This window comes from Urtica dioica, chromosome 3 (genome assembly GCF_054948205.1).
Source record: "Urtica dioica subsp. dioica isolate 48M chromosome 3, U.dioica_male_clone48M_v1_H2, whole genome shotgun sequence".
NCBI classification, from domain to species: domain Eukaryota; kingdom Viridiplantae; phylum Streptophyta; class Magnoliopsida; order Rosales; family Urticaceae; genus Urtica; species Urtica dioica.
In genome coordinates this window covers 46,558,126-46,572,696 of record NC_142758.1, presented here as the reverse complement: position 1 = coordinate 46,572,696, position 14,571 = coordinate 46,558,126, and the positions used below count along the sequence as shown (strand labels likewise).

Below are 14,571 nucleotides of genomic sequence, written 5' to 3'. Positions count from 1 at the left end.
GTTTGTTCGGTCTTCTACAACAAGAGCAAAGAAGTTTGATGAATGCGTCGTTGAAGAAAAAATCGACTTTAAGGCTGGTTTGTGCTTAAAATGTTCCCACCCGATGGAACTCGACATATCTTATGCTAGAGATAGCAATAAAATACCAAAAGGCATTTGATATGATGGTTGTTGATGGAAATTACGAGAACTATTTTAGAGAGAATGAAGATGGGAAACAACGGAAAGGGCCTCCAACTGATATCGATTGGGAGAAAGCAAAAGAGTACGTTACTTTCTTGAAGACATTCTACGAGGTAACATTGAAGTTCAGCGGGACACACTACATGACGGCGAATTTGTTCTTCCGTGAAATCTATGAAGTTCGACAGTTGTTAACAATACTAAAGTCAGCACAAACAAGTATTTTAAGAAACATGGCTTTCAACATGAAGGCTAAGTTTGATAAGTATTGGGGTGATGCGGAAAAAATCAATGACATGCTGATTATTGCCGCTGTTCTAGACCCTCGATACAAGATGGGACTTGTGAAGGTTTGTATCGAAATAGCAACACGTGAAACGATAGAGGCTGATATGGTGTGCTTTCGAATTAAAGAGAAGTTGCAAGACTTGTTGAAGTTTTACAATGAGAACCATACATCTACCAAAGAAAAACAATTGTCTCAATCGCAGCCAATTCCTCAAAACAAGAGTTGTACTTCGGCCGTCTTGAGTAGACTTATGGAAACTTGTGATTACAGTCATGATGCTAGGAACGAAGTTGATGTATACTTGATGTAATCGCGCGAGCCGCTTGTTTTGTCTGTTAAGTTTGATATACTTTTATGGTGGAAGTTGAATAGCTCAAAGTATCCAACTTAATCATCCATTGCTCGAGACATCTTAGCAGCTCAAGTTTCAACTGTTGCTTCTGAATCAGCATTCTCTACAAGTGGTAGAGTTCTTGATAAATTCCGAAGTTCTTTGCACCCAAGAATGGTAGAAGCTTTGATTTGTTTGAGGGATTGGTTGATTGGCGATGATGTATCACTAATTGTGGAAGAACTGAAAGAAGAAGTAGAAAATCTACAATCTTCGGAATCGATCGTGAAAATAGGTAATTTATAACCTCATTCCAATATTAGAAGCCCCAAAAAAATGTTCAAAAAAATTATCAATAACATTTTATTCCAATATTCTTGTGTACTTTTGTAATTGCAGAGATATTAGCAGAGTCTCTTAATTTCGAATCATGAGGGTCGTGCTCTTTTTCTGGCTTTGACTCTGGGTCTTATTTTTAAACAAAATATATTGTCATTTATCAAGGTAAAAATAAAACATATATGATTTATTATTCATGATCTTACAACGAGAATTCGAATTAATTTATTATTAATTATTTGTTTTGTAGGTCTTTGTCGTCGTGAACTTTAGCAAAGAGCAACAGACTTGAGTTCCTTTTTATTTTATTTTTTGCATAAGACTTGAGTTTTTCATGATCAAGAGAAAAAAAAAATATTTATTTATTTTAGATTACGGCGATTTTCTAGTTTCTATGATTTTTTTCTTTTTGATTTTTTTATAGATTTGCTTTAAATATTTCTATTGATTTTTGCTTAATGTTTTAAACTTATTTACATTGCTAAATTACGGTGAACCCGAACAAACCGACTCGAACCGCCCCAAACAAACCAATCCAAACCAACCCGATCTTTATTGGTTCGGGTTGGTTTGATTCACATACCATAAACGGTTTGGTTTAGGTTTTCAAATTGACAAACCGAATACATCGGGTTGGGTCCGTCAAAACTATAAAACCGAATGACCCAACCCGATGTACAGGCCTAGTTCCGGTGTAGGTTAGAGTTTTTGACTTTGTGATTATTGCTTTATATTAGTTGTATTTTTGGGTACTACTCGAGCCATGTGTATTACTTTCTCACCGTCGAACTATCCATGTGGCAGGTTCGGACATGGCACCAGGACTACCGGTGGAGAATGGTTTCTTGCATGCTGAGGATTCTGCACTTCCTGATCTACCGTTAGACTTTTTTGAGCAGTGGACGCCACTACCCGCTGTAGCCACTCCTGAAGCACCACCTCCTCCAGAGCATCCGGTGGTCTATTATATATATATCATATGTCGACTGCAGCATGCACCTTTAGCGGGATTATAGGTACACTAACTCGGGGGCGATGAAGATACCTTACTAGGACTTGAATGGCCCATGATCATGTTCCGACGGACTATCGTACCGACATTGCGATCAATCTCCTCACTGGATTGACGTTAGATCGATGAAGCCTTTATGTTGATGGTGTGAACCCACGTCACTGGGACGCATTCGAGGAGTTTATGAGTGAGCGTTACGTAGTTCGCAGAATGATGGATGAGTTTGAGCAGCACCACAACCTGTCAAGAGCGACCTCACGAGTCTACCAGCCAGTATGGTGATCGTTTTGTGGATGAGGTTCTATGTACGTGTCATGTGCTCATCACTTGCGTGTCTCGTCAAGAGATGTTCTATCGAGGTCTTCGTCCAGACTGTCGAGCTACTTATCTTCAACATGATTACCCTTCACTTAGTGTACTTCAAGCTCGTGTTGAGCGATACGTACGTACACGGGAAAGGACTCAATTTACTCTGACATCGGGCATTGATGTGCCAAAGATAAAGAGTGGGTTTTGGTGTGATCGAGAGAGAAAATCTCAGCTCGTCAAGATATTTTCATTAATTTATCAGCTATTACAGATATTGGACTATATACACTTGGCCTTTCTCTAACTGCTCTCTAACAACCTAACCACCTATACAGCTCACTGAACCACCTATACAGCTCATCGCCAGCTCATCTAACCGTCTTTGCTTGGCCAGCGTGTCACACACGTTCTTCATCTTCAGTGGCTGAGAGCTCTGTTATTGTGACGGCTGACGTGGCTCGTGGTGATTGGCTATTACCCCCCTCAAACTATACGGCAACTCCTTGACGTGTAGTTTGTCGCGTAGCTTTAAGAAGCGAGTAACGGAGAGGCTCTTCGTGAGCAGATCAGCTGTTTGGTCAATGGTAGGCACATAGCGAATCTCTAGCTCGTTGCGCAGGACCATATCACGGACAAAGTGGAGATCAATCTCCATGTGCTTCGTACGAGCATGGAATACAGGATTGGCAGCCATCGCGGCAGCTCCGATGTTATCACACCAGACAACCGGAGTCTGAGAGACTGGGACCTGAAGTTCACTAAGGAGGGAACGAAGCCAAGAAATCTCATCAGCAATAGCGCCAGAGCACGATATTCTGCCTTCGTGGATGAGCGAGCAACTACGCCTTGCTTGCGTGAGCTCCAAGAGACGAGGCACCCGACAAAGAAGATACAATAGGCACTCGTGGAACGTCTATCGTCAGGGTTACTAGCCCAATCCGCATCAGCAAAACTGGTGAGTTGTAACGACGGAGCAGGCCGGAACGTTAGACCATGTGTAATAGTGCCTTTGAGGTAGCGAAGAACACGCTTACACGTAAGCCAGTGAGCCGAGGTCGGAGCCTGAAGGAATTGACTAAGGTAATTGACCATGTGAGCTATGTCCGGGCGCGTCATCGTCACGTACTGAAGAGCGCCAATGGTGCTCCGATAGATAAAGGGATCGTCCATGGCCTCACCGGTGAGCTTTGACAATGAGACTCCTAGGGCAGCAGGACTTGGGCAGGGTTTTGCACCTGTCATGTTGAGACGTTGAAGGAGATCAGCAATGTACTTCGACTAAGACAGGTAGAGACAGCTTGCATCGCGGGTGGCTTTAATTCCGAGGAAGTAGTGAATTGAACCGAGTTGCTTGAGAGCAAACTGAGAGTGAAGGTCGCTGGTCAGCTGGGCAATGACGCTGTCATTGTTTCCGATGACAAGAATGTCATCCACATACACGAGGAGTAGAATGTAGACCCCGGCATTGGCAAACATGAACAGCGAGATATCGGCTTTGGACTCAATGAAACCCCAGTTGAGCAGTGCTTGGCGAAGCCGATCGAACCACGCTCTCGGAGCTTGCTTTAGGCCGTACGGCGCCTTGTGGAGTCGGCAGACGTGGTTAGGAAACTGCTTGCTGACAAAACCATCAGGCTGTGCCATATACACTTCATCAGTTAGAACTCCGTTAAGAAACGCGTTATTGACATCCAACTGCTTAACATCTCAATTTTTGAACACTGCCAACGTGAGAACTAATCGAATTGTACATGGCTTGACAACGGGGCTGTAAGTCTCTGAGAAATCTACGCCTGAGGTTTGAGCAAATCTCTTAGCAACTAAACGAGCTTTGTAGCGTTGAATAGCACCGGATGGAAGATACTTGACTTTGAACACCCATTTATTCTCAATAACCTTCTCAGATGTTGGACGATCTTGAGGTCCAGGCAGAGAAATAGTTAGACATGGGGAGTTTCACTTTATTGTTACAGGCAAGGGTTAGACTATTCTACTTTTTGAGATCCCTTGTTTGGCTAGGCCATAGAGTAGGCTAGACCAACTTTTGGTTATATAGTCCTCAAGTATGAGGATAGCTAGTAATGCCATGTGAATGTATGCATTAGGAGTTTGTACTTATCACTCTGAAACACGCTGTTGTATATGATATATATGGGTATGTGGATATCGAGATGTTTGTACATATATGTTTATATGGAGACGTTTGTTTTGTTTATTTTGTCCTTCCAAATGCATGTTATTTTGCACTGAGATTCAAGTGTTATGCTTTATTGACGAGAGTTGTTCTCTTCTTTACTACATATTATAGGATATAAGTGGTAATGGGACAAAAAAAAAAGGTGTCTAACGCACACAACTACTATGTGCGTGGCTCAATAGGTCTTATTTAATTATATTTTACACAGAGTCTAATCTAATCTAATCTAGTAAATTATTTATAGGGAATAATCTTGCGTATGTTGTGCGCTAAATTCATATAAAATATTAATTCAAGGGTTGCTAGCTAGTAGTTAGTTTTTTTTGTTTCATATTATTTATTTCCATGAGTAGCTAATTTTCTGATTATACCGGCTATGATGGAGTAATAACATAAACCAAGTTTATTAAAATGAGGACGTTAAATAATTTCTTACAACCATATTTAATTAGTATATTTAGAATTTTCATTTTTTTTCCGCCAGAACATTTTTTTTTTTGGCAGTTTCTTAATATCTCTTGTTTGCTTTTTCACTCCAATAAACTACGCGGCTTTTTGGTCAGCTACATCTTGTGCATGGGCTACAGTTTTTTTTAGGGAAGAAGCTTTCATTGAAAATCACAGTAAGAACCGAATGTCTTTTTGGATACAAGGATAAAGCCACGCAGGGCATTCAGCAAACTGAAAATCGAAACAACAATTTAAACGAGTCTTGGCCACACAGTTAGCAGCCCCGTTGCAGCCTCTTGGGATCCACTTGCACAGCCCCGGCGTTCCGAACCTCTTGGAGAGCTCAATAATGTCATGAATAATCGGCCCCATGGGCTACAGTTGGAGAGCCATGCTGGGATAATATTTAATTTCGATATTACAAAATTATATGAGAATAAGGGACTTTATGTCTTACTAAACGGTGTATCACAAGTGTATGGGGTATTATCGAAAAACTATTTTTTTGGTATATCAGGTCAATTACAAAGTGGCCCTTTTTTGGAGAAAATATTTAAGCTAATGGTTTTTCCCATTCTATTTTGTTAATTTACCACAGCTAACTAATAAAATTACATGATTTAATACAATGACATTAACGTGAAAGATGATAACACCAAATCAAACTAACCACCACGCCAATTGTTCATCATTGTTTTCTCGTACTTCTTCCTTTTTCATTTGGCTCTATGAAGTTCATCTGGTTTGGCCACTAATCACATTTCTTTGAGAAAACCAACATTTTTCTTATCGATATAAATTCTTCATTGGATGTGTTTTACGGATGTTTGAAATCTTGTTCATAGTTGGTTTAGCCCCTTTTAAAATATTTCCACGACGAGTCACCGTGTTTTTTTATTCCTTAATTATTATATGAATATCATGAATGTCGTGGCAATATTTCCACGATTAAGAATATTGCCATTTTTATAATTAAAAAATATTGCCACGATTAAAAATGGCAATATTTTTCAGTGCATGTGGCAATATTTTTAAAAAATATTGTTCAGTGCATGTACAAGAATAATATTTTTCTTAAATATTGCCATTTTCTTAATTATTATAAGAATAATCTTGGTGATCTTGTTTCCTTTTAAATCAAGTCTTTGATCTTTGTTATATTTTAGATAATGAACAACATATTAAAGTGAATATTTTTTAAAAAGCAAAATAGCAACAATATTCCATCATCATTCATCAGGTCTCCAAACGGAGTTGACGATTGAGTATGATGAAGCTGTGCACATCTTTTTAAGCTATATGATCATAACATATATACTGTTTCATTTGTTTGACATCTGAAATTCAATTGTGTAGCGCTTTGGTCTTCTTGCAATATATATATATATATATATATATATATATATATATATATATATATATATATATATATATATATATGCCATATTTAACTTGTATGTTTTGAGTCTTGACTAAATAAGACTCACATGTTTGAATCTGCAAATTGGGCGAATTAAATATAACGAAATAATGGCAGTTTTGAACATTCTTGGAAAGTTTCTCGTCTGTCTCCTATTGGACTTTTCATCCTTAAATTAAATCCTTAATTAATACGTGAAAAAATGTTTATTTTGTTGCACTATATGCTTGACAGTCAAGAAAAATCCTAGAGTGGTGCGTCAAATTTGTACGCCACTTGAAATTATATGTATAACATGGATAATAATAATATGTGTTTCTAGACAGATCATAGAAATGAGGATATGATGCCGAGATTTGCTGCCACACTATAAATGAAAAAGATGGGTTGATTCTTTTGTGATAGTGACGAATCACGTAAAATATTGACGAAGATAACAATTAAGATAAGAATTATTGACATTGTTGCCCCTTAGTCCTCGAACTCTGAAAATAATTTTTTTTCATGCTTGAATTATTATTATTATTATTTTTTTTTACGGTTTTAATCCTCCTATCAATGTTTTAAGAATTTTGTCGGTTAAATAAACATGCCTGTCTCAATGACCGGGTACTGAAGGGCAACATAGTAATTTCCAAACAAAGAACTCAATTAAAATCATAAAATAATGTTTGAAAAAGAAAAGAGTTTAAAATATTTTTCTTTCTTTTATAAACTCAACATTAATTTTTTTTCTTTTCATCTTCTTCCTCTAATTTTGAGTCTAAAAACTCATTTCCACTGATCACTCCAATCTGTTTCGTCCATGGAAAGAAATCGAATTGGAAGCCATCAAAGGCGGACCCATGTGGTAGAGGGAAGATGTCTGAACTCCTTCAAAACTTAAAATTTTGGCCCAAAAATTTTTAGCCTAAGATTTTATTGGGCCTCCTTTTTTTAAATGGGCTGGATTTGCAACTGGAAGCCACACAACAATCCTCAAACGATGTAGATTTTACCAAGTCCGACATGGTGTCACCTTTTTCTTTCAGACGGAGTCAACAAACTCTCTATCTCTCTCTCAGTTTTAAGACTCAATAGAACCCTTAACGTTGAACCAACAAGGTTCAACAACACATAACTCACAGTTAAGAAAACATATCAATATGTAGGTCACGACTCTTTTAAACAAAATCAACACACACTACTTTTAAACTGGTATTTGATAAAAAAAAAAAAAAAAAGGAAAGAATGTCAATAAAGCTTAGTTCGCATTTGTAATCGACCCAGTGACAACCAATTAAAGCCAACCTCGCTTTTACTCGTGAGACGAACGACTTCTTCAATGTTAGATTTTGAACCTTGATTCGTTTTAACAAAAACACAGTTCGCTCAGTGTGAAAATCACAAATTACAGGTCAGGAAGAAGATGGAATCGGTGGAGAGTGCAGAGTGTGTTTAATGAATTAAGTCAGTGCAGAGTGTTGAGCGACTCGGTGGATGATCGCCGAATCGATGGGGACGCCTCCGCCGCTCAAGAAGACAAATATTTTGACGATGACTATGCCGCCACATCGGCGTTCTGTTCTACTGCGTTCGAGGTCGGAGATAAGAGGAAGGACTCGACGGAGACTCGATTTTTATTTGATTTTTATTTTAATTACCTTGAGACGGAATCAGGTGAGGCCATATATTTGGAACACTGACGACTGGATTTTGAGAGAATTGATCCTCAATCGAAGTAGAAGATTCAATGCGGATCGCCGGTGACAATATAGACGAGGTCGAGCCAACGGAAGAGGTGTTCTCGAACATTATAGAGTAGTTGAGGCCGATGAGGCAGTTCACAGAGAAAGAAGATGATCCTTCGTTGGCGGAGAAGAGGAAGAGACATAGTTGATTAGGTCAAGAATGATCGTACTCATCAAGCACGCGGTGCAGATCCTCGTCGGAGGTGATAGAGATGAGATAATCGAGATCCTCTTCACAATTAATTTGATTTAAAGTAAAGGTTAATTGGATTAACTATCACAGTTAATCCGATTAACTGTCACATCAAATCTGCCATACCAGGGAGTCTATCAGAGTCGGCTTCCGTGACTCGCTCGCTTCTGCAAGTCTAGTTCTGCGTAAGTTAATCCGATTAACAACCTGTCACAGTTAATCTGATTAATTTCCACAATAAATTCGATTTTTAGTTAATCGAATAGGATTTTGGCGACGTTGTGGAGGAGGAAAAGTGACGTTTTGGAGTCGATTAGGTCGATTAGGCGGATTTCGGTGACGATGGACGTGATGACAGAGATTCTCCGGCGCTTGAAGAAAGCTGGGATCGGAGACCAGAAAATTTGTAAGCTCCACGACATGGATATAGCGATTAGGGTTTAGAGAGTGGTGGATTCGAAAAATCAAAGGCTATCTGAAGCGGTCAGATAGATTTCAGGGTTCGTCAAATTGAAATCGTGAGAATGGCTTCGTTTCTATTTAGAGAATGACCGTGTTTGGAGAATGGTTTCGTGTCTAGGGGTATAGTAGTGATATGTTATTGTTTATTAGTGAATTGAACTAGTTACCCAATTAAAGTGACAATTGGACTATTATTTTGAATGAGAGGTTTAATATGAGCTACATAGCTAGCCCACCCATTAAAAAAGAATAAGGTATAAGGATTAACCTAATTTTAGATTGCTATTTTTTTGTTTGAGAACAACAAAGAGCCTAAAAAAAAAAAAAACCTCCAGCCCCTAATATGGTGCGACGGGGAGAAAAAAAGGCTATTGATTTTATGAAAAGATATGTGTGTGTATATGTGGGGGTAGAGTTTGGCCCATTAATGAAATTTGATATTAGGCCGCCCAACCCATGAAGCCCATTTACACGCCACCTCTTAAATAATTATTTCATGATATTTAATTATCATCGTTTGATATTTAATTTACGAATTCAACAGTTTCGTTAGAGACCGTGACGAGGTCGAACTAAACATGAAAGGTAGGACCTCGTCTTGAAAACCGGAGGTTTGACGACTTCTACCAAGCTCGTTTAAACGAGAAGGCGACGTGGCAGCAGACGAGATAATGAACAATGAAGTCACCAACACGTGTCTCGAGGATATCGCATCTCGACTTAGTATAAATCCTTTCCTTTTGAGAAAATTTGTGCGTGATCTTAACCTATTATCGCATACTATCTCTCTCTGTCTCTCTATTTCTGAGCTTGTTGATTGTCTTCATAGTCAATCGAGCTCGCCCAGTTTACTTGAGATCATAACTTATTAAAATCATTTAAGTTATATTAATTCTTTGCAATTATTATTATCTATATTTAATACACGTTTTTTTTATACGAAGTCTCTTTGGACTCCACATGGTTATATCAAATCGAAACAAATATTTTTTTTTTCTTTTCCTTTTTTATTTTCTTCGTGATTGCATCAATAGTATATAAATAGTGGATTACGATCATTGTGTTAGTGCCTATTAATTTTTTAAAATTATTTACATTACGTTAAATGAACAATAATGTAAAAGTTTTATGATATGCAAAAAAAGTTTCGTTTATTGTCCTCCCCACTACAATTATATAACTCACTACGCGCATAAAAGTAGCAAATAATTAGCAGATGATGATAAATTTTCAACTTCTATGTGTTAAAGCGGTTCAATTATCATTTTATTTTCCCACCTATACGGTATCATATTATTACTTTACATTTCACTCATTCACTGTAGTATAATATACTTATTTTTGACTGTTCGTCCACCAAAAAAATTATTCTAGTGTGACACACTTGAATCCAAATCACACTTAAACGGCGTGATTCCGATAATTTATTAAAATGATAATTACGTGATTTAATTTTTAATATAAAGATTGGGTAAAAGACAAAACTCTGGCCGAAATTAGCCATGCAACGCAAGTAAGACGTGGAAAGGGTCGACTCTGACGCAAAAAGACAAAAATATTTATTGGATAGCCAAGTGGTCCACGAATTCAATCTCGGCCGTCGATCATCGAAAGCATTAAAGATTCTTTCACTCCGATTTCTTTTGCGTGGTTTCTCTAATTTATCCAATAAAATACCAAAACGTGTCCTTTTTAGTCAACTACCGAAAATAGCCCCTTACACATAACTACGCGTGGTTATAACGCTCCGCTTTACACGATGGGTAATCTTGGGCATATACCAGTTCCCGAGATGCGTGACTGTCACGCTACAATATTGGCCCCTAAATCCAGCTGTTTTAGAGGGTATTTTAGTCAGCGCAGATATTTCAATGGTCCACGTGCATATGTCAAGGTTTAATGGCACGCATCGTAATTAGAATGAAACCGCATGGCAATTACGTAACTGAATCCTCAGCCCTTTTTATAAAGCCCGTGTCGAATTCGTAGCCTCTCAACCTAAACCGCACATCTCAAAGAACAAGTCCCAACTTTTGCTCTCGTATAATTCGCTTATTCAAATTTGTTATTTTTTCATCGATCATCGTTATCTGGTAAGGATTTATTTTCGCTGTCAATGTTGATTGATTTGTTCGTCGATGTTGTTTGGTTGTTTATTTATTGGAGTTTCTGGTTTGATTTCTAGGGTTTGATTTGAGACGTTAAAAGAAGGCGTTCTTGGTCAAGTTTCTGACCTATTCAACGAATTTTCCCAATCAGTAAGTTTCAGCCTACAGGCCTTTTCTATCTAAATGTTCATATCTCTATTTAGGTTATTTGATGCTGCAAATCAATATATAGGTTGTTTCAAATATTCAGCCCTTTTTTCCGAATATATTCTTCTTTGTTCGTCTGGTAGTTATTAGGTTCAATATTCAAATCTGTTTTATCTGTGGATGATAATGTAGATTGTTAGTTCCTGAAAGTTAAGTCTTATATTAAGGTTTTGAATTTGCCCCTGTTTTATTTTTAATGTAAATAGAATGCTGATTTTGATGTTTGAAGAAGTTTATAAAAGAGTCATTATGAAAATAAAAAAAATGCGATTTTACTTTGGTGTTTGTTAGGATTTATGATTTTCTCATGGTTTCATTCATATTCTGTTCATTTTAGTTTCTGTATAGCTTGGGACTGTTGATAATGTATAAATGAGAGGTCTGTTTGTTCGGGTTTATGATTTTTGAACGGTTTAATCCTTTTTCTGTTTATTTTAGTTTTTGTACAACCTGGGACTATGATTGGATTTCAATTTACATGTGATTATTAAGAGGCAGTGTGTTCTAATTATCTGATCCTTGATTTTCAGAAACTGAATGAACTAATGGAGTCCAAAGGTGGTAAAAAGAAGTCTAGTAGTAGTAAATCCCTATGTTACGAAGCTCCCCTCGGTTACAGCATTGAAGACATTCGCCCAGCAGGAGGAATCGAGAAATTCAGATCAGCCGCTTACTCCAACGTGAGTTTTTTTTTTCTTTCGATTGGTGGTCAATGTATTGGGTTCGAAATTTTCGCGTTTAAATCACTCACTGATACATATTTTACTTTTTGCTATTGTTATGTAGTGCGTGAGGAAGCCATCCTGACTCGTCTTGCGCGCTTGACCCGTTTTTTTTACTGCTTTCTTAGATTACATACTGTCGTTTTTTCGATTTTGTCACCCCTCTCCTTTTTATCCTATTTCCCTTTCCCTTTCCCTTTCCTCGCTCTTAAAACTTTGAAATGTCCGACCCCGTCTCTGCAATTGGTTTCGAGGGCTACGAGAAGAGGCTCGAAGTCTCTTTCTTCGAGCCCGGGCTCTTTTCGGACCCGTCCGGAACGGGCCTCCGTTCCCTGACGAAATCCCAGCTGGACGAGATCTTGACCCCGGCCGAGTGCACGATCGTCTCGTCTCTCTCCAACGACGATCTGGACTCATATGTCCTCTCGGAATCGAGCTTCTTTGTCTACCCTTACAAGGTCATCATCAAAACCTGTGGCACCACGAAGCTCCTCCGCTCAATCCCGGCCCTTCTCAGGCTCGCCGGAGAACTGTCCCTCGCCGTGAGGTCAGTGAGGTACACTCGCGGGAGCTTCATCTTCCCCGGAGCTCAGTCTCACCCGCACCGGAACTTCGGCGAAGAAGTGAACGTGCTCGACGGCTATTTCGGAAAGCTCGGTTTGGCCAGCAAAGCCTTCATGATGGGAAGCCCGGACCAGGAAAAGAAGTGGCACGTTTACTCTGCCGAAGCCGAGCTCTCGAGCCTCGTCTGGGGCGCGAAGAAGAAGAACTCGGTCCACACTCTCGAGATGTGCATGACCGGCCTTGACAGGGAACGAGCCTCGGTGTTCTACAAGACCCGAGAAAGCTCCGCGGCCACGATGACCGACAACTCGGGAATCAGAAAGATTCTCCCCGAATCGGAAATTTGCGACTTCGAGTTCGACCCTTGCGGTTACTCTATGAACTCCATCGAGGGAGCTGCGATATCGACGATCCACGTCACTCCCGAGGACGGTTTCAGCTACGCGAGCTTCGAGAGCATGGGCTACAATTTCGAAGAGGTCGATCTGAGCCAGCTTCTCAAGAGGGTCTTGGTCTGCTTTCAGCCGAACGAGTTCTCCGTGGCTCTGCACTCGTCTGTTGCCGGAGAAGATCTTCTGGCCAAGTTTCCGGTGCACCTGAAGGGATATTCCGTCGAGGAAATCAACTCCGAGAAGCTCGGGATGGGAGGGACTCAGGTTTACTACAGCATCGTCAAGACTGGAGAGAGTTTGTCGCCGCGATCCACTCTGAAGAACAACTGCTGGAGCGAGGACGAGGAAAGCGAAGGCTAAGCGAATTATCTTTTTTTTTTCTTTCTTTTCTTATAATTAACTATGTTGAGGGGTGTCTTTATTTTTATTTCTATTGTGTTATTTTGCTCAGAAAATAATGTCTTGTGAACAATTTTACTACACTGAGCTGTTTTGAGTCTGTCTGTTCCGTCGTGCGTTTTTCCACCTTCCGGTGGTGAGCGTTGACGATTTAAATAAATGTTGTTTTTTTTAAATTATTCATTGGTAACTTTATTATCGGTTTACTGTTTTAGTACGTGTTTTCTTTTATATCTTATTAAGCCACCTAGCAAGACGTGAGGAAGTTTCCTTGAAACTGTGCAAAGCAATTTTTTGAATTAAAAGGTGGAAATCACAACATTCCAATCCGATACACAACGATATCAATTTATTTATTTTTCTTGGTACACTTAAAGACGTGTGTGGTGTGGTTGCCAAATTAGGTGAACTATCCAAATTTGACTTGGTACAGATTTATTTTCGGATTTTTCGAAGGAAAAATAAAGGTATACCGATACGCAACGCAATAGTGGAATGTTGTCATTTTCACGGCGAATCACATTGTGAAGATAAATGGGATGTGATTCAGAAGATGAATGGAATAAAATGCCACTGGTAACGGCTTAAAATTTTAATTTTGTGTTTGTATTTATTAACTGTCTGATTTGGTCTAGAATTTTAAATTTGCGGTTTAAACCGAATTGGACCGGTTAGTGTTTAAAAAAAAACAATATATAATGAAAATAGGTCCAAGACGTTTTGATCTCAAACGGTTAGATCTAAGGGATTATTCCTAAACTACTACCTCCACACTATTTTTTGACTAAAATCCAATATGTCTAAATTAATCCAAATATATGACTTTCATTTTGTTTAACTTACTCTTTTACCATTTTTTTACTCTCCCACTCATTTGTCATTCTCTTTCTCTCTCTCTGCTCCAACGATTCTATCTTCTTCTTTGATGTGTGTTCTTCAATCTGTGGCCAAACCCTAAAATCAAAATCCAAATCCTCGCCAAAGAAAGCTGGTACTACTTGAAGAAGCTTATCAACGACGTCCACAACAAGCTGGAGTCAACGCACAACACGGAGCGAGGAAGCGGTGCGGCTCGGCTTCCGAATCGAGCAGAAACCAGCTCGACGGAGACGATCGTCGAGCTCCAGCGCATTCGTTGCTCTGTCACGCCTGGCGGGATTCGAAACTCGCCGTCGCTCTGCTCCTTTGATTGGGCATGGGCGAAGAGGGTTCCGGTGCCGTCGACGGCGAGGTGGGAGGAGCTGAGGTGGGCCGGGGTCGAGGG

At 39.2% G+C, this 14,571-nt stretch overlaps 1 protein-coding gene across 1 annotated transcript; it reads left to right on the top strand.

Annotated features, from left to right (window-relative positions):
* The first annotated feature begins 10,866 nt into the window (after positions 1–10,866).
* LOC149403182 (S-adenosylmethionine decarboxylase proenzyme-like) lies at positions 10,867–13,483 on the top strand. Its single transcript, XM_089608879.1, has 4 exons — positions 10,867–11,008; positions 11,101–11,173; positions 11,761–11,910; positions 12,017–13,483. The coding sequence occupies exon 4, from the start codon at positions 12,174–12,176 to the stop codon at positions 13,266–13,268; it is 1,095 nt and encodes a 364-aa protein (XP_089465005.1). The 5' UTR covers positions 10,867–11,008; positions 11,101–11,173; positions 11,761–11,910; positions 12,017–12,173; the 3' UTR covers positions 13,269–13,483.
* Positions 13,484–14,571: the final 1,088 nt, after the last annotated feature.

Coding starts and splice junctions, on each gene's coding strand:
- LOC149403182 (XM_089608879.1), top strand. CDS start 12,174: ATGTCCGACCCCGTCTCTGCAATTGGTTTCGAGGGCTACGAGAAGAGG.